Source organism: Callithrix jacchus, chromosome 1 (genome assembly GCF_049354715.1).
Source record: "Callithrix jacchus isolate 240 chromosome 1, calJac240_pri, whole genome shotgun sequence".
Lineage (NCBI taxonomy): Eukaryota > Metazoa > Chordata > Mammalia > Primates > Cebidae > Callithrix > Callithrix jacchus.
In genome coordinates, this window is record NC_133502.1 from 196163841 (window position 1) to 196184083 (window position 20243).

At 49.4% G+C, this 20243-nt stretch overlaps 1 protein-coding gene across 1 annotated transcript; it reads left to right on the top strand.

Moving 5' to 3' along the window:
- Positions 1–679: 679 nt before the first annotated feature.
- On the top strand, positions 680–10699 carry CRYBB2 (crystallin beta B2). The gene is made up of 6 exons (XM_017978575.5): positions 680–707; positions 2433–2512; positions 5911–6029; positions 6646–6778; positions 8351–8493; positions 10438–10699. Exons 2-6 carry the CDS (start codon positions 2459–2461, stop codon positions 10604–10606), a joined length of 618 nt encoding a protein of 205 aa, XP_017834064.1. The 5' UTR covers positions 680–707; positions 2433–2458; the 3' UTR covers positions 10607–10699.
- The last annotated feature ends 9544 nt before the right edge of the window (positions 10700–20243 follow it).

The window sequence follows — 20243 nt, forward strand, 5'->3', positions numbered from 1 at the left end:
GGCACAGGCCCTATTTGTCACATGCCATGCTTTAGCTATGTTAACCTGTTTTCAGGTCTTGAAATACACCATGCAGGTTCCTTATCTGTGGGCCCTTCCTGCTTGGAACTTTCCTCCCACCCTGTTCCCAGGCTTCTTCCTCTTCTCCATCCCTGAGGGATGTGCTACCTCCCAGTAGCTTTTCTGAATGGCGCAGGCTGGGGTAGGTCCTCTTCCAGACCTTCCCTAGAACTCTGCTTGGCGCCGAGTGGATGCCCGGCAAATATTCATTGAATAAATAAATGGGTAGATGAATGAAACCCAGGCTCAGCCAAATCACCCTTCTTTACTTATTCTTCCTCAAGCCCACTGAGATTCTCTTCTGTCTGCCATGCCTCGGGGCCTGACTGACCATACCAGTGAACCCGGCGTGCCCCGGCCCTGGCAGCCGGATGGCTGATGCATACAAAGTGGGCATCTCCTTGCCTAGCCGCCTGACTGCCCTGGCGCGGCCGAATCTGAAAGCTAATGACATTATTGTGCAGAGACACAATGTCTGTGAGCATTTGCTGACCCAAGCTTCGGTGGGAGCTTAAGCCGGCATTCTCACCCTGCTTTTCGCAGGAATGCAGCAGTCACTCATCTTGGCACTGACACTTCTGGGGAAGGTATAAATGCCACCTCCCACCGGCCGAGCTTCACGGCACTCGCAGGGACTGGTGTCGCTGGTAAGATCGCCTCTCTTTCGTGTCTCCCCTTCTTTCTCTCATCCTAATCCCTGTCAGAAAGCATGGGAACACCCGCCACTTTCTGACAGGGTGATTTGGGCAGAGACTTTGATGCTGTCAGCCTCAGTTTTATTTTCTGGTAAATGGGGAGAGGGGTTTTAAAAAAGCCTTCTTTGTTGTGTGGATTCAAGAGAAGGTAGGTGAATCATCCGGCACAGTGCCCGGCACATAGTGGGTACTGGGGCAACGTTCTTTATTATTAATATTCAACGGACTACCAGTGTCCTTGTTTTGCCAGCCACTGAGGAGGAGAATGTAGCTGAGAGTTTTGCAAGAATCAAATCAGTGACAGTTCAGCATCGTTTCTAGGTGGGTGAGTCAGTTCTCCACATCTGCAATTACGGGGCGCCCCCTCGTGCCCAGTCTCTGGGAGCACTAGGGGATAGGACATAGCCCCAGGTACGTGAGCGCTCCAGCAGCAGGTGATTTTAATGCCACTGAAGCGAGGTAGCAATGACTGTAATAATGCCACAGTTGCTGTCATTTGCTGCATGCGGAGTCTGGGACCATGGCCAAGTGCTTCCGGTCTGATGCGTTACATAGTCGCATCCTCACAACCTGTTCACAGGTATTATTAGACATCGTGACTGCCCCATGTCACAGAACAGGAAGTTGAGGCATCGGGAGGGGAATTGACCTGCGCAGAGTCTCAAGTTTGGTAGGCAGCAGAGACAGCTCCTGAACTGGACCAAATGAGCTTCTTCAGCCTGCGGACGCTCAGGACTGGGAAGTGGGCTGGTGGGACCTCAGGCCCTCTGATAAGCCCAGGGGGCTGGTTTCTTGTGGGAGAGCAGTAGGTTTGGTTCCCAGGTCACTTAACTGAATTTCCTCCTTCTGGGACACATCCAGTCTTGGCCTTTGACATGGAAGGGGCTTCTGGAAGCTGGGCATTATCTCTGAAGAGGGAGGCCGGGCTTCCTCTCTTACCCCTGGGGAAACACAGGTTGGCCACCCCTCCAGCAGGAAGCGGGAAGAGGCTGACAATTTTCCAGATTTTTCTGATGTTCTCACTAGCTACAGCAGGTCTACCTGGCTGCCTGCCACAGTGCCTGGATTTCTACCATCGCACCCACTTCTTCCCTTTCTTGTAACATTAGTTCTGTAGAGACAATTTCACTAGTGGGGGAGTAAAACCAGTGGCAGAGAAGAGAAATCCAGGTACTGGGATGGGGAGATGAGTCCCAGGGAGAGGTGGGGGAAGGAGCAGGAGCACGGGAAACTTTGCGAGTTCCTAAACTGGGAGCCACCACCACACCAAATACAGGCAATGCATAGGTTTTGTTTGTTTCACACCATTTTCTTAAATTATTTCTGCATAAAGGCAGAAGTTATGGGATTGACAGATCTATATTCTGTGTGGTATCTGTTGTCTGGGGTTGAGTGACGGGGACCCCCTTGGGACCTGATTTAAGCTCTAGTTGATCACAGCCCGTTTTTTGCGTAGACCTCATTTTTCCCTCCTTCTGGAGCTGGCCTGGATACAAATAAATGAAGCTAAGGACAGAAGTTCAAGTAGCTGCTTTCGGACCCCACAGCTCTGAACCGGCTGAAACCAGGGTGGAAAGAAGACTGTTTGGGGCCAGAGAGGAGTAGTCCCCAGGCCCTACAGAGTGAAAAAGCCAATGGCCCCTCCAGGTCCTCAGTGCTGCTTCCCGTGTCTTCCAGGTCATTCCTGCAGAGGACCGTCCACCATGGCCTCGGACCACCAGACCCAGGCGGGCAAGCCACAGTCCCTCAACCCCAAGGTGGGTACCTCTCGGAGGAGGGGCGTGCAATGCTCCTCTCCCAGGCTTAGTCACCCTTCTGTAAAAGGGGCCTGGCATCTTTCTTCATGGGTCCCTCCTCTCCACCCCTGCCCCCTCTCTGGGACTCAGTCTCTCCTACCCACACACTTGGGGCTGATTCTGAAGGTCCCTTCTCAGCCCATAGCCAGCATGCTGGGATTCCCAGCACCAGCTTCCAGCTTTGGAGACTTCAGTTTCTCTCCCTTACCTGCTTTCCCACACCCTTTTGACAATAGGGCTCTCTGAAATTGGAGCAGACCCTCATCCTCAGTCAGAGATGGGATTTGTAGACAGAAATGGGCTGTGAGTCCTCGCTCTGCACCTGCTGTGTGATCCTGGCCAATTATTTGATCTTTCTGAGCCTCAGTTACATCTCTGTAAAGTGGGGAGGGTCAGATTTATTGCATAGGCAAGTTGTAAGAGGCAAAGAAACCAGGCTCAGCTTAACACCCAGCCTGGGGTGTGCATTCACCTAACGCCAGCAAATAATGGCTTCTTTTATTTCTCATCCACCTGCCCTCCCAAGGGTGGCAGGATCTTATCCCAACATCAGAGGCTTGTCACACTCAGTCTGCCCTCAAACCTCTATCGAGGAGCGCCCACCTGGCTGCCCTCCTGTGCTTCGCCGTTTTGGTAGCCCTGGGCACTGGTTCCATCAGGAATGGCCCCTTTGTCTGATTTGGTGCCTCCTGGGCCAGTGAACCCTGAGTGGATGCAGCTCCTCTCCTGCTCACCCCAATCTGTCCCTTATGGGTCTTACTTTACAGAAGAACAGAAAATAAACAAATGAATATATGATTTCCAGTAGTGAGAAGTGCTACAAATAAATGTAAACCAGGGGAAGGAGTTCCTGAGAGTCGGAATGGTTGTGTTAGCTCAGGTGGTCCAGGAGGGCCTCTCTGAGGAGGTGACTTTGAGCAGACACCTGGGTCAAGGGAGGGAGCGGCTATGTAAAACTTGGGGGTGCCTTTGCAAGGCCAAGGTGGGAGGATCGCTTGAGCCCAACAGTTTGAGGCCAGTCTGGGCAACACAATGAGATGGCATCTCTACAGAAAAATAAAAAATGGGGGTGAGGGTTGATGAGAGCATCCAGACAAAAGGAACAGCAGTTGCAAAGACTCTGAGGTGGGAAAGAGCTGGGTGAGTTTGGAAAAAAAGCAAGAAGCACTCTTCACTAGACATATAGACATGAGTCACATAGGTAATGCAAAATATTCCAGTGGCCACATCATAAAAATAAAAAGAAATAGCTGAAATTATTTTCATATTATATTTTATGAAACCCAGTATATCCAAAAGCTGACCATGTTGATGTATAGTCAGTGTAAGAATTATCAGGGAGATGTTTTACATTATTTTTCCATTCTGAATTTTCAAAATGTGATAGCACAGTATAAGCGATAGTACCGACGAACGACCCGCGTTCAGCAGCCATCGTGACTAACGGCTGCTGTGTGGGACGGTGCGGGCTTAAAGGATCAGACAATGTGTAACGTTTTGCCCTCCACTCTGTTGATTAATAATAAAAATGCTATTGAGCTCCTGGGTTCTCTGAGCTCCTGGGATTTCAAATGCATGGAGAAACTGCCCTTCCTCACCTGCCTACCCCACTTCAGGTGGGCACCCCAGGTCTGCTCCCTCAGAAACTGCATTTGATCAAGATCCCAGGTGCCATATGCACAGTTTAAAGTCTGCAGAGTGCTCTTCAATTTCAGCTGCATCAGACAAGCTTGGGCTTCAATTTCAGCTCTTCCACTTGTCCCTTGGGGTCTGTAGTATGTCTTTTAATTAACATAATTATGTCTCCCACCAGCAGAGCAAATATTACGTGCTAACCATCCCCATGCCCCCATGTCCCAGGCCACAGCAGTCATAATAAACTGGCCCCAAACTTCCATATTCTTGATTTCCCATTTTACAGATGAGGTAGCTGAGGCCCAGAGTATTGAATTACTTTTTAGGTTTGTACAACTGGATCTAACACAGGGCACATCAGAGCCCTTGTCTCCTGACCCTATCTCTGGCTGAGTCAGTGGCTGGCTGGGTCACTGACTATAAAGGCTGGATTGAGCCCATGGAATTCACCTCTAAGCCCTTTTGGGCACCCCTTGCCCTTTCTTTGTGTGGCTAATCCCAGGCCTGGGAGAGAGGGCTGTGTTTATCCAGCCAGTGCTGACCGTGTCGATTCTGTCGCTGCCCGCACCGGGAGTGTGCTGACCTGAGCCCATCTTTTCATCCACGGGTAGTTTGCTGGGGAAATGTGGCTGGAAAACTCAGCCCCCAAAATTCTCACTGGAACCATGAAAGGGGGCAGGTAGCCTCATGGTTAATGCTTGCAACTGGGATGTTGGGTGGGTCCCTTCACTTTGCAGAGCTTCAGTTTCCCTGATGGGGATCCTGTGAGCCCCTCCCTTGGGCTGATGAGTGAAACCAGGTGAGGCAAGGGGAGTGAAGTCATCTTAAGAAGCATTTCAAGGGGGAGGTCATAGGGAGACCTGATAATTCTGTGGAGTCTTGGAGAAAGGGCCCAGGTGTGTGTCATTTTATGGGCGAACTAGAGGTAAGGGCTGTATCTGAAGGTCCTGGTGCAGCTCTAATGTGAGAAGGAGAAGCTCAGCGTGGTCCAGCATGTCGCTACTCCCATTTCGGTCCATGAGCCAGTGGCACCAGCATCACCTGGGAGATGATTGGAAATGCAGAATCCAGGGCTGCACCCCAGACCTGCTCCTTCAGAAACTGCACTTATCCAGATCCCAGGTGCTACATATGCATGTTAAGGTTTGCAAAGTGCTGCTTCCATTTCAGCTGCATCAGACAAGCCTGGGCTCCAGTTTCACCTCTGCCACTTACTGGGATCTAGAGCATATCTCTTAAGTAACCTAATGGTGTCTCCCACAAGCAGAGCAAATACTGAGTGCTAACCATTATGCTCCCCTGAATCCTTCTAGCAAACAACACCATAAGGCAGTTTCTGTCCTTGTTTCTTTTTGTTTTTTAAAAAAATTAGAAGTGGGGTCTTACCATCTTGCCCAGGCTGATCTGGAACTCCTGGGCTCAAGCAATCCTCCCACCTCAGCCTCCTAAAATGCTGGGATTACAGGTGAGAGCCACCACACCTGGCCTAGGTTCTGTCTTTATTTCCTATTTTAATAGGAAGACTCAGAGAGGAGAAATGCAGGCTCGAGGTCCCACGGCAGCTTACAGCCGGAGCCAGGGCTGTCTGATTTTCTATTTGGTTTGTCACTCTGGAGGGTGAATCCTTCAGCATCCTTTGGGTTCTCTGAGCTCCCTCCCCATGTCTACCCTGCTCTCGCTCCTCTTCATCATGCTGAGGGTCTGAGTCTCACTTCCTGTTGTAGATCATCATCTTTGAGCAGGAAAACTTTCAGGGCCACTCCCATGAGCTCAATGGCCCCTGCCCCAACCTGAAGGAGACTGGCGTGGAGAAGGCAGGCTCTGTCCTAGTGCAGGCTGGACCGTAAGTACCTTGGTGGCCTCCCCTGGTCAGGGACGGCGGGTGAAGTGATCAGGTTGGGGAGTCGGGGGAATCTACCCTTGCTGTGCTCCCGTCTGCAATCTGGGGACCAAGCTTTGGGGTCTGGCAGCCTAGGGAGAGAATTCACACTTTGCGGTCAGAGCACAGCTTTGTAACAGCTCCGCTGGCAGCTGTGTCATATTGATAGCTTGAAATCTTCCAGGCTGGGAGCAACTTACACCACGGAAATTGGCAAACACTGCAAACCAAGACTGTTAATTTTTGTTCTGGTTTTTGAGGGTTGGCTGTTCATTGACCAGCATACTATTGGCTCTAGTGCATGGCGTCTATATATTGGTATTTGTTGCTGGGCTGTCATGGAGACCACCTTCTTATTTCTTAACTGCATTCACGTGGTTGAAGGCAGCATAGCACCAAGTTCTGGATAACTGAGGGCATTGTGCACCTGGGTTTGCTGTGCTAAGGTTTGCGTGGGGCTGCTACATCTTGCTGGACCGGGCAAGGGTGAACCCTGGGGCCGGTGAGAGTAGCCAGGATCCTGCCGTAGGAAGTTTGGAGTGGAACTGACCTGCCCCCTTTCTGTCTGTCTCCATGGCAGCTGGGTGGGCTATGAACAGGCGAACTGCAAGGGCGAGCAGTTTGTGTTTGAGAAGGGCGAGTACCCCCGTTGGGACTCGTGGACCAGCAGCCGGAGGACAGACTCCCTCAGCTCCCTGAGGCCCATCAAAGTGGTGAGTCCCTGTCATTATCTCGCTTCCTCTCTCTGCCCATCATCCTACTTTCTCTCTCTGCCACCTTGAAGCCAGAGGGTCTGGGGACCAGGAAGGAGCCTGCCCCTCTAGCATTGTGCCCCTTCTGATTGGTGAGGGACCTCCTCACTGGGTGACCTTGCAAATGTCGTTTTACTTCCCGGAGACTCAGTTTCTTCATCTATAAAATGCGCATATTAGTATCTACTGTCCTGAGATTCCAATGTGCTTATTAGCTTGTGGGTTGACACACTGCACAACGCTAGGGGGCTCCAATCACAAGACTACAAAATGCTCCAGAGGGCACATTCACATTCTATTTTATGTGGTTGGTGCCCCCCTGGGGTTGGGCAACTCCTGTCCCAGAGTTGTTGCTCAATAACCAATGGCCATCATAAATACTAAAAGAAATCCTGATTTCAGGGCTGGAGGAGAAGGTGGTTTTAATCTTCTTCGAGACTCATGCCAGTGGGAGTTTTTATTGCTTCGGAGGTCCTGATTCTTGCTAGTGTGTGAATGTCGGAACTCTCGAGGAGGAGACAGGGTCCGTCACTGCTCAGTTGCACTCCCAAACCCTCTAAGCCCCGACTAGTTCCTCCCAGCACTAACTGGAAAGTTGGAGAATGCTGGGCCTAAGCCCCCCATAGACTTGGGTTCATATGGTGGCTGTGCTACTCCCAGCTGTGTGACCTTGAGCAAGTCATTAGACCTCTCTGTGCCTTACTTTTCTCATCTGCCAAAAGAATTTTATGTTTAAGGGATAAGGGTTTTAGTTTAAAGGATTAGATTAGATAATTAAGGAAAATGTCATAGGAACAGGAGGATGGGAAGAGAAGCAGAAATGAAGGAAAATCCAAATATCTGAGGTGCCAATTAGAGGCACAATTAGCCTGTGCCTGTGTGTGTGCGCCTGTGTGTGTGCGCCTGTGTGTGCGTGTGTGTGCATGTGTGCCTGTATGTGCGTGTGTGCCTGTGTGTATGTGCCTGTGTGTGCCTATGTGTGTGCATGTGTGTGTGCCTGTGTGCCTGTGTGTGCCTGTGTGCCTATGTGTGTGCCTGTGTGTGTGCCTGTGTGTGCGTGTATGTGCCTGTGTGTGTGCATGTGTGTGTGTGCATGTGTGCATGCATGTGCGTGTGTGCCTGTGTGTGCATACGTGTGTGTCTCTGTGTGTGCATATGTGAGTGTATGTGTGTGTGCCTATGTGCACATGTGTGCCTGTGTGTGTCTGTGTGTGTGTGCCTGTATGGGTGTGCACATGTGGGTGGGTGGGTCAATTGTTGCTGCCATTTATAAAAGAAACTTGAAGCATAGGAGGAAAAATGACATTTCGGAATCAAATATTCCCCGAAGTGTAGCATCTCAGAGTATGACCCAGTAGAAACTTCACAAATGGCTTCGATCCAACAGCAGTTATCATAGCCACGTGGTGGGTGCATTGGACAGGGAGTCATAGGTGGGACAGGCTGATTCCAACTCTGGGGCATGAGCATGGGGTGGGAAGGCCAACCTTGGGCCCCTCCCCCACACTCACTTCCCCCATCCTCTGCCAATAGGACAGCCAAGAGCACAAGATCATCCTCTATGAAAACCCCAACTTCACCGGGAAGAAGATGGAAATCATAGATGACGACGTGCCCAGCTTCCATGCCCATGGCTACCAGGAGAAGGTGTCCTCTGTGCGGGTGCAGAGTGGCACGTAAGTGCATTGCCAGCCCTGGGTCACCCTGCCCCAGGAACTGAGACTCTGGGTCCTGCTCTGCACTGTACACGCTGGCGATCTTGCATGCGTCAGTAAACTCTGCTGACCTCTGGCTTCCCACTGGAAAATGAATGGGAATTCCCTGCCCACAGGTGGCTTACAGCTGCCTTTGGGGAAATGGCTTGCCTCTGAAGTGGAGAAACCCTGGCCTTAACCTCAGCGCCAGTGAGCAGGACATGGATGTCAGAGGGAGGATTAGGCTGAGGCTGAAGGGAAGGAATGAGTTGAGGAGTCTTAAAGCTCTTAGCCACAGGACGTCCAGCCCAGACTGCCTTTGACTGCACGTGTCCCTAAGTTTGGGAACAGGAGGTTTCATTTTCCGCTGAATTAAACTTCTTGGGCATATTGATCCTGGCCATCAGCAATGAGGGATTTCTCACAGTAAAAAATTTGGATTCCATGGGCATCCATAGATGAGCTTTGGGCAGCCGTGTGCTGGAAATAGCTTATAGCAGCTTGTGAGAGCCGACTCTTACATTTTCAGAATTTGTGTGAACTGGTTGACTAATCACTGGTAGCCTGAAACCAGCCACGGTGCATGCATTTACAGCATAGAAATCAGCAAGTGCTAGAAAGTAAGCTCTTTTCCCCCAGCAGAAACAGTTTAGCCAAATATACTAGCTTCTTGGGGTTTGTTAGACTCCTAAAATAAAGTGCAAAGTTCTGTGCTCCTATTCCCTTCCATTCCCTCATTCATTCTCTTTTTCATTCATTCATTTAACTTGTCAGTACTGCCATGCCAGGCATTGATTCAGGTGCTCAGTGTGATGGAGACTAGAGATCTGGCTTCTGCCCTGTGTAGCCAACAGTCTAGAAGGAGCAACTGTTAATAATTTAAGAATCCAGGCGAGTCTAAGCTATTTCCTTGAAGAAAAGATAATTGAGCTGAGACTGCAAGGAACAGTATGGATTGCAGAGGTAGAGGCCAAGGAAGAGCATCCCAGGCCATGAGAACAGCATGTGCAAAGGCCCTGCAGTGTGTGTAGTGGGGCGCCTGGTAGCTCTGAGAAACTCTACGAAGGCCACAGTGGCTGGAATACAGAGATGTGGGAGCCTAAGAATGCAAAGTAGAGCTGGAGGTGTCCACAGAGACTGGCCAGGCAGGTCCTTGCAGGGCAGGCCCGTGTGACATTTTCTGGAGAGACCAGCACTTTCATTAAGTAGCCCCTGGAACCTCCCCCCAACTCTTCTTTGGCCTTGCAGCTGAGCTTGGGGATGGGGTAGGGGTGGACAAAGATGGTTCAAAGGCCTGGCTTATTCTAAGCTTCAGTGAGCTTAAGATTTCACCCCTGGCTGGATGTGGTGGCTCACGCCTGTAATCCCAGAACTTTGGGAGGCTGAGGCGGGTGAATCACAAGGTCAGAAGTTCGAGACCAGCCTGGTCAACATGGTGAAACCCCATCTCTACTAAAAATAGAAAAAATTAGCTGGGCATAGGGGAAGCACCTGTAATCCAGCTACTTGGGAGGCTGAGGCAGGAGAATCACTTGAACCCGGGAGGTGGAGGTAGCAGTGAGCCGAGATCATGCCACTGCACTCCAGCCCTGGTGACAGAGTGAGACTCTGTCTCAAAAAAAAAAAAAAAAAAAAAGGTTTCACCCCCCTTGCCCTGACCCCAGTACCAGGCCTTCAGTCAAAATTTGCTTTAGGAGGCAGTGAGCTCCCCATCAAGAGAAGAAAGAAAGCAGCGGCTCGGTGCTGAGAGGGTGGTGTGGAAAGGGCGTCCCACTTGTCCCTGGGAAGTGACTGGTTGGGAGGCTTCACCCTTCCTAGTGGCTTATGGATGCTCTGTCTCTCTCCCCTCACCTCTCTCTCTGCTTCTCTCCCTGTTCCCCCCCCCCCCCCCCCCCGTTCACCCTCCTCTCACCTCTGGTCCTGCAGGTGGGTTGGCTACCAGTACCCTGGCTACCGTGGGCTGCAGTACCTGCTGGAGAAGGGAGACTACAAGGACAGCAGCGACTTTGGGGCCCCTCACCCCCAGGTGCAGTCCGTGCGCCGCATCCGCGACATGCAGTGGCACCAACGTGGCGCCTTCCACCCCTCCAACTAGTGCCCTCCCCATCATGCCTCCTTCCCAGGAACCAGGGCTGCTGCCCAGGAACCCTGCAGACCTCCCAGAGAGTGAATAAAGTGTGTCTTGCAACTTGTCTGCTCTGGGTCTTTGATCATCCCCCTGGAAGCTGGTGTGTGTGTGTGTGTGTGTGTGTGTGTGTGTGTGTGTGTGTGACAGAGAGAGAGGAATGAGAATCAGCAAGTATCTGGGCTAGGAGTAGGGCAACAGAACCCTTATTGAGTCTTACAGTTCTGCAGCTGCTTAGCTGTGTGACCTTGGACACAGTGCCCAACCTCTCTGAAACTGTTTCTTCACTTGACTTGCAGGTCCCTTGCCTCTGAGTGGCTGGCTTGGTTGAGCTCTGAGCTCCCTGTAATATGCTGGTTGCTGAGCACATTAGAGGGCATGTGATGGGTGCCCAAGCTCTTAAAAACATACCCATTGCATCCACTGCCTGTCATTCTCACATTATCGTGTCATCCCCTTGAATCGGGGAGTCTTTGGATTTGTAAGAGAAGCCAAGAACCCTGACACCCCCCCACCCCATCCCAGCAAGAGATCAGAATGCCATGTTTGTGAGTGTGTTCACTCGTCTCCTCATTCATTATATGGCTGGGGGTGACTGTTAGAATTTAACAATCTACACACATCCAAGCTGCTTCAATGAGGAAGAGACTATTGAGCTGTGAGCATCTTGGCTGTAGTTGGGCTTGAGGCGATGCAAAGGTCTGGGAATGAAGGCTAGGTTGATACTGCTGTTCTGGGGCATTGGCTAGGGATAGAGGCTCAGGCAAGTCCTTTTGCTCCTTCACAGCCTTGATGATTCTATGCAGGAAGATGGGAGAGAAATGGCACCTTTCTAATAGGATTGCAAAGAGGCTGAAACGAGTTGCTGTAGGCCTTCTGTCTTTAGACTCAGCTTTTAGGGTTAATACATAGTGCAAATATCGGCTTCCTGGGCGCCGCCTCTTGTCACTTTATTTTTGGTATCTCTTGGTGCCATTTTAAATTTTAATGTAGTCAAACAGCAATATTTTCCTTTACGGTTTGTGCCTTTCATATCTCCTTGAAGAAATTCTTTCTTTCCTTCCTCCCTCCCTCCCTTCTTTTTTCCTCTTCTTTCCCTCCCTTCCTTCCTTTCTTTCTCTCCCTACCCCTCCCTCCCTCTCTTCCTTCCTCCTTCTTTCATTTTTTTCTCTCTCTACCCGTCCCTCCCTCTCTTTCTTCCTTCCTCTTTCTTTTTTCTCTTTCTTCTCTCTCTCTTTTCTCCAAGATAGAGTCTCGTGCTCTCTCTTTTTTTCTTCAAGACAGAGTCATGCTCTATTGCCCAGGCTGGAGTGCAGTATTGCAATCTTGGCTCACTGTAACCTCTGCCTCCTGGGTTCAAGCAGTTCTGCCTCAGCCTCCCAAGCAGCTGGGATTACAGAAGTATGCCACCACACCCGGCTAATGTTTGTGTTTTTAGTAGAGATGGGATTTTATCATGTTGGCCTGGCTGGTCTCGAACCCCTAAACTTGTGATCTGCCTGCCTTGGCCTCCCAAAGTGCTGGGATTATAGGTGTGAGCCACTGCGCCTCGCCAACCTTGAAGAAATTCTTTCTAATCCCCGGTCACAAAGAAATTCCCCAATATATATTTTTTTCCTAAACTTTTTAAACTTTTGCTCTTCACATTTGTGTTCTTAATTTTTCTGGAGCTGATTCTTGTATAGAGTGTATGGTAAAGATTCAGTTTCTTTTTCTTTTTTTCACTTTGGCCGTCCCATGTCCTAAAATACTTCACAAAGGATCCATTTCCTCCACCTTTCTGATCCAGCCCCTTCCCCACAGATGGGGTGATTCTGTGGGCTGTCTTTTCTGTTCCTCTAGTCCATTTGTGTATCTGTGCCCTCTTGCAACATTATGTTAATGACTATTGATTTATAGTCAGTGTTGAGGTCCCATAAAACAGGGGCCCTGAATCCCTGGGCCTCTCGGAGCCTGGAACAGGGCTGCACAGCAGGAGGTGAGCATTACAGCCTGAGCTCCCCTCCTGTAGGATCAGCAGCAGCACCAGGTTCTCACAGGACTGCAGACTCTGCTGTGAACTGCGCATGCGCGGGACCTGAGTTGCACGCCCCTTATGAGACTCAAACGTCCCCGCCCACAGCCCATGAAAAATTGTCTTCCACAAAATCGTTCCCTGGTGCCAAAAAGTTTGGGGACCACTTCCCTATAACGTTACTCTTCTTCAGGAATGTTTTAGATATTCTTGCCCGTTTATGATTCCATTTAGAAGCATCCCCTCACATTTGGAAAAGTGAAACCTTGTTGAATGAGCTAAAGTGGTTACAATGATTATCATAAAGGTAGAAACCAGTAAGTGCTCCATAGGCACCATGGAAGGGATGCTTCTAAATGGAATCATAAAAGGGCAAGAATAAAAGAGGATCCTGTTGCCTCAGCCTCTGGAGAAGCAGAGACCACAGGTGTGCAACCACACCTGCCTATTTTATTTAATTAATTAATTAATTTTTATTTATTTTTTATTTTTGAGACAGAGTTTTCGCTTGTTTACCCAGGCTGGAGTGCAATGGTGCGATCTCGGCTCACCGCAACCTCCGCCTCCTGGGTTCAGGCAATTCTCCTGCCTCAGCCTCCCGAGTAGCTGGGATTACAGGCACGCGCCACCATGCCCAGCTAATTTTTTGTATTTTTAGTAGAGACGGGGTTTCACCATATTGACCAGATGGTCTCGATCTCTTGACCTCGTGATCCACCCGCCTCGGCCTCCCAAAGTGCTGGGATTACAGGCTTGAGCCACCGCACCCGGCCTATTTTATTTTTTTTTATGTAGAGATTGGGGGGATGTCTCCGTGTGTTGCCCAGGCTGGTCTCAAACTCCTAGCCTCAAGCGATCCTCCCATCTTGGCCTCCCAAAGTGCTGTGACCGCAGGTGTGAGCACTTTGGGAATTACATTTGCCTGGCCAAATGTAATTCGTTATATTAAGTCCATATGTTCTCATTGTTCAACTCCTACTTACAAGTGAGCACAGGTGGTGTTTGGTTTTCTGTTCCTGTGTCAGTTTGCTGAGAACGATGGTTTCCAGCTTCATCTATGTCCCTGCAAAGGGCATACTGCAGTGGGGTGGCCCCTAGTCTAATATGACTGGTGTCCTAGTGAAAACGGGAAATTTGGAGACAGCCACGCAGGCAGAGAGAAAGTCATGTGAAGATGAAGCTCGGGGTGACGTTTCCGCTAGGCAAGGAGTGCTGCAGGCTGCCGGCCACTCACCAGAAGCTAGGAGAGAAACACGGAGCAGTGTCACTCGCAGCCACAGGGCTGACCCTGCCCACACCTTGACCTCGGACTTCCAGCCTTCCTGGGGACTTCCTAAAGAGTGGTCTGTCCGTCCTCCGTTTCCTCGCCCTCTTTCTCCCTTGGGTGGGGTGTGCTCTCTCCGTCCTCCCTCTCTCGTGGGGAGTGCTCTGCGCGTTCTCCCTTCTCCCCTCCCGTCCTGGCCCACAGTTCTCGCCTTTCCAGCCCGACCCTTTCTTCCCGTCCTCAAGGCGCCACTTCCCCCTGCAGCCACCAGGTGTCAGCAAAGCGTCATCCTCGGGGCTCCCGGCCGGGCGGCCCGAGCTGCGCAGGCCCTGATTGGAGGCGAGCGCCGTCAGTCACAGGCTCAGCCCAAGCTGGGCAGGGCCTCAGCACCTCGCCGCCCTCAGTGGGGAAACTGAGGCTTAGAGATCCCGGAGCCCAGACAGTCTTGCCCCGGGCCGCTGACATCGCCGGGGCAGGCCTCCAGAGTTCCGTGTCTTTCTGCAGCCTTGCTTTCCAAAACTTGTTGGGAGGGGGAGAAAAATAATTCAAATGCAGCAACCATACTTTGCATTAGGAGGGTGCTCTGAAGATTTCGAAGCACTTCCTCACCCATGATGTCCCCGGAAGCCACGGAGCAAAGCCCCAGTCCTGCCACTCAGGCATCAGACAGAGCAACCACTCCGTGCTTCAGTATCCTCTAACATGGGAGCAATAATAGTGCCGCTCCTGAGATTGCAGTGGAGAGTTCAGGAGATGATGCTTGTGAAGTTTAGGGCAGAGCCAGGCAGGCAGCAGGGGCCTCAGTAAATGAGTGCAGTGTGGGAAGTGCTCACAGGTGGCTGTAGGGGGCGGGGTGGGGGCTGGGAAGGCTCCCGGGAGGAGGAGGCTTGGGTTTTGTTGGAGGAGTAGGAGTTTGCCAGGTGGCCTATATGGAAGGAAACCCCTTCCGCATGTTCAGTCACAATTCACTCAACATTCATTCCTGTCAAAAGACAAAATTACAGTCTTAATTGACTTTTTTTTTCTTTTTTTGAGAGGGAGTTTTGCTCTTGTCTCCCAGCTGGAGTGAAGTGGTAGGATCTAAGCTCACTGCCACCTCCACCTCCTGGGTTCAAGCAATTCTCCTGTTTCAGCCTCCCGAGTAGCTGGGACCACAGGCGCAGGCCACCACACGCAACTATTTTTATTTTTGTATTTTTAGTAGAGAAGGGGTTTCACCATATTAGTCAGGCTGGTCTGGAACTCCTGACCTCAGGTGATCCGCCTGTCTTGGCCTCCCAAAGTGCTGGGATTACAGGCATGAGCCACTGCGCCCAGCCCTTGGTTGACCTCTATTTGCCATTCTAGAATTGGGCAACACCCCATTCTGTAAAATAGAATGTGTGCCCGGATGAGTTGAACAGAGATTTCTTTACAGACAGCAGCAGGCAGAAGGAAGAAGAAACAGAACAGAAAAGCAGAATGATCCTTTCAAAGTTACTTTCCTTGTAAAGGTTAAAGCCTAGGGAACTTCCTTCTCCTGCTGAATGAAACTGGAAGGCTGGGCTAACACCTTGGTTTAGGCACACCAGCACGAGGAACTCCACTATGGTTTGGTGTGTGCCACTGAGGGCAGGGGCTCAGTCCAAACCAGTGGCCTCCTATAAATTTCTTGTGCATCCCCATCTTCCTCCTGTGGTCCTTCCTTGGCTTCCCTCTTCTTACTGTCCCTTTCCCTGCTCTTCCTCCTGGTCCTCTGGTTTCTCCTGCTCTATGCCCCCCTTTTCTCCAACCTCCACCTTCTCACCTTCCTCTACCTCTCCTCACTGTCAAGTCCCCAGGGTGGGCTCAATCCCAGATGCAGCAACTCAGCCAGGCCCCAACCTCACCCCCTAGCCTGTGCGGTGGAAGGTTGGGCAGCTGGAGTCGGTGGGCTTATGAAGGTGGACAGACGACTGACTCTAAGCAGCCTGCTGACTGTCTGTAGGAGACTTGGGTTTCAGAGGGACTGGTTCTTGGTGTTGGAGAGCTGGATTCAGCAGCCAGACTAGTCCCTGGGAAGTGGGCTGGAGCCTGGCAGAAACTGGGAGGAAGCCGCAGGGGAGGCAGAGGAGCCGGGCCCCTGGAGTCAGGCAGGACTAGATTCAAGTCCTGGATCTCCTACTCACTGACCGTGTGATGGTGAGCAGATTACCTTACCTCTCTGAGACTCTGTTTCCTCATCTGACCAAGGGCCATACAGGGGTTTTTACCCCATTGGTAATTTTCAGACACCTGGTCACCAACTTGACACAAAGTAGTTGCTCGATAAATGACAGTCTAGCTGCCTTTTCACTTTCATTCATTCATTGAACAGTGATTGGGGAATTTTTCCCATGCTGCCCATTGCTCAGTATACCAGGATACAAAGCAAAGGAGCCTGCCTGTCAAACCTACCTTGTCACTTGTCAGGAAGTCCTGCTCCCTCCTAGAGCAGCCCCCAGGTAGTGGAGCTGAGAGAACTTAAGATACTGAGCCATGGGGTATGCACGAGAACCAGGAGGGACGCTTTATAAAAATCAGGGCCCAGGTGCAGCCCCAGGTCAGGCCAACTCAGGGTGGGGCAGGTGAAACCGGACGAAATTGGGATACAGCAGGAGGGAGGGGGGAAAAGGTGAAACCTCTCGCCTCCTCCTCAACGCCTAAAAAGATCTGAAGCTTGCTCAAAGCTTGAGGATTTAAAACCCAAACTAAATGTTTGCAAGGACTGGGGAACAAAAACTCTAAAGCGCTTCTGCAGTGATGTAAATTGGGGCCATCGTTTTGCAAAAATGATTTGACACATCTAGTAATGTTGAAGATGCTGCAGACACAGCTATTTCCTCACTGTGTTGACCCTGGCGAATCCCTCCCACATTTGTACCAGGAGATAGCTTCAGCGTGCTCAGAGCAGCAAAAAATCTGGAAACAACCTGCATGTCCATCAGAAGAATGGGTAAATGATCAGCAGGCAATGATATCATCATGCAATAGACAAAAGGGATACACGAGATCTCATGTAATCAACATGAGCACATCTCAGAAACATTGCCGGAGTTAAAGAAAACAGGCAAGTTACAGAGCAATATTTGATATATACAAGAATGTTTTAAAAACACACATCTGCATTGAGAGATCAGTTTTTGTGTTTTACCTTTTTTGATCCCTTATGGACTGAAAAGTTAGTCGAATACAATAAAAATGAATTACTGGAAATGCAAAATGAAAAATACAACAATCATCCCCAATTTTAAAATTTTATATGAATAAAAACAGACTGTTAGATTATTAAAAGTCTTTTTTTTTTTAAGAGACAGGGGGGTCTCACTATGTTGCCCAGGCTGGTCTTGAACCCCTGGCCTCAAGAGATCTTCCTGCCTCAGCCTCCCAAAATGCTGGAATTACAGGCATGAACCGCCACCTCAGCCAAAAGTTTCTAAAGTCTTATTCTCAATTTCTGTGTTTATCTCATCACAGATTGGTAACAAACATTTACCACCGACCAGACTTTGAGTAGGTGTTGGCAAACTTTTTCTGTAAAGAACTAGGTAGTAAATACCTCACATTTTGGGGGCCATATGGTCTCTGGAAACGACTCAACCCTGCCAGCATCACATAGAATCGGCCACAGGTAAATGAATGGGGTGTGGCTGTCCCTCTGTAAATCTTTATGAACACTGAAATTTGAATTTCATTTTCATGTATTACACAAATATTTTTATTAGCTTTTATATTTTGAAAATATCATATTTATTCATATTTTGGGGGTAGATGTGACATTTTGATACATGCATACAATGTGTAATGATCAACACATTCAGGGTAATCAGGATACCCATCACCTCAAACTTCATCTGTTATCTTTTCTTTGTGTTGGGGACATTACCCAACACAATTTTTCTCTTCTGGATATTTTGAAATATATAACACATTATTGTTAACGATAATTTCCCTGCTGTACTCCTGAATACAAGAACACTGGTTTTTTTTTTTGAGACAGGGTCTCATCTTGGCTCACTGCAACCTCAGGTTCCTGTGTAGCTGGGATTACAGGCATGCGCCACCATGCCTGGCTAATTTTTGTATTTTTTGTAGAGACAGGGTTTTGCCACGTTGCCCAGGCTGGTCTCAAACTCCTGAGCTCAAGCGATCCACCTGCCTCTGCCTCCCAAAGTGCTGGAATTACAAACATGAGCCACCGTGCCCGGCCTGAATATAAGAAATTATTTCTTCTCTCTAACAGTATTTTTTTTTTGAGACGGAGTTTCGCTCTTGTTACCCAGGCTGGAGTGCAATGGCGCGATCTCGGCTCACCGCAACCTCCGCCTCCTGGGTTCAGGCAATTCTCCTGCCTCAGCCTCCTGAGTAGCTGGGACTACAGGCACGCACCACCATGCCCAGCTAATTTTTTGTATTTTTAGTAGAGATGGGGTTTCACCATGTTGACCAGGATGGTCTCGATCTCTTGACCTCGTGATCCACCCGCCTCAGCCTCCCAAAGTGCTGGGATTACAAGCATGAGCCAGTGTGCCGGGCCTGAATATAAGAAATTATTTCTTCTATCTAATGGTATTTTTGTACCATTATCCAACTCATCTTTGGTGCTTCCCTCCCCACTTCCTTTCCCGGCCTCTGGTAATCACCAATCTACTCTCTACCTCTATGAGATCCACGTTTTAAGCTCCCACTTATGAGTGAGAACCTGTGAGTTTCTTCCTTCGATTTTTTTCCCCCAACCATTTAAAAATGTAAAAACCATTTTTAGCTTGTGGATTGTATAGAATGAAATGTTTTCCCAGATTTGTCCTATAAGCCATGGTTTGCTGACCTTCCCTTTAGCTTATCCGGCAGTAGACATAAAAAAACATTTTTTTCTTTTTTCAAAAAGATTTAACATAGCTGCTACCCAATTTTCTTTTTAAAACAAAAAGCTAATGATTTTGATGTATGAGTTACATAATTTTTTGAAAGTAGACACATAGAAAAGACTGGAAAACAGGCTAGATTATTAAGAATGGTTGAGTTTGTGGTATGGGTCATTTAGGCAATTGTTACCATTTGCTTCGTGCTTTTCTGTATTTTAAAAAATTTCCAGTAAGTTTCTTTTTTCATCATCATGAATCCTGGAAGGGTGCTGTGTTCTGTCTGTCTCACTCCTGACTGCCAGTGGATCTCAAAAATTCCCCACCCATGAGGAGGGGAAAGGTAGAAGTGAAGACGCAGTCACTGGTCTCAGGAGCAGCTGAAAACACAGTCATCAGCCCCTAGGATAGTTGGTTTCTGCACCTCCTTGGCCATCTCTGTCCTCTGGGGTGTTTCAGGTTTTTCTGCAAACAGGATCATTTTGTGGAGTGAGTCTCAGGATCTTGGGATGGGGGGAACAAAACTTTTTTGCCTTTTTGGTGCACCCTGAGCTGAAATAAGAAAACCACTAGGGGTGAGTCTTCAAAGCAGAGACAACCCAGGTGAGCAGAGCGGTGGGGAGGGTTTAAATTAAAAAAAGCTAGAGAGGAGCACTTTCTTTCAGATCTTATCCGATGTGGAGAACAATGCATACTCAGGATGGGATGCCTGCCTCAGAATCCCCTGGGATGTGGATTTCTACCCCACCCACCTTCTGTACAGCAACTGAATTGGTTTCTATCAAGGTGAGACTTAGGTGCCAAACAGGTGGATCATCACCTCCCAGGTGATGAAGCGGCTGGTTGGGGATGTGGACGAGGAGGAGCTCAGAGGCTGCCCCAAGCTCCTCCCAGCACCAAGCTGAAAACTAGACCCTTCTGACTCTAGGAGGCTATCAAGTGCTTACTAGTTCCTCTTGTGAGAAAAGAGACTTGGTGAAGCAGGCCTCATATTAGTGAATCACCAAAGATATTCTCAGTTACCCTGAAGCTGTGGTTCTCAGCGTGTGAACCACAAACCAGCATCATTGGCATCACCTGGTATCTTGTTAGAAATGCAAGTTCTGACTAGGAGCCATGGTTTAGGCCTATAATCTCAACACTATGGGAAACTGAGGCAGGAGGATTGCTTGAGGCCAGGAATTCGAGACCAGTCTGGACAACATGGTAAGATCCCATCTCTATAAAAAATAAAAGATTAGCTGGGCATGGTGCTACACACCTGTAGTCCTAGCTACTCAGGAGACTGAGGTGGGGAGATCGCTTGAACCCAGGAGTTAAGGCTGCAGTGAGCTATGATCACGTCATTGTACTCTAGCCTGGGCAAAAGAGTGAGAACTTATCTCAATACATAAATAAATAAAAAGAAATGCAAGTTCTCAGTCCTATGCTAGACCTACTGAATCCGAATTTGGGAGGGAGGGGTGTTCG

What these genes read in the sequence shown, in the direction of transcription:
- CRYBB2 (XM_017978575.5), top strand. Translation starts at nt 2,459, where the DNA reads ATGGCCTCGGACCACCAGACCCAGGCGGGCAAGCCACAGTCCCTCAAC. An exon ending in CACAGTCCCTCAACCCCAAG is followed by an intron (nt 2,513 to 5,910) that starts GTGGGTACCTCT and finishes TTCCTGTTGTAG; the next exon opens with ATCATCATCTTTGAGCAGGA. An exon ending in GTCCTAGTGCAGGCTGGACC is followed by an intron (nt 6,030 to 6,645) that starts GTAAGTACCTTG and finishes TCTCCATGGCAG; the next exon opens with CTGGGTGGGCTATGAACAGG.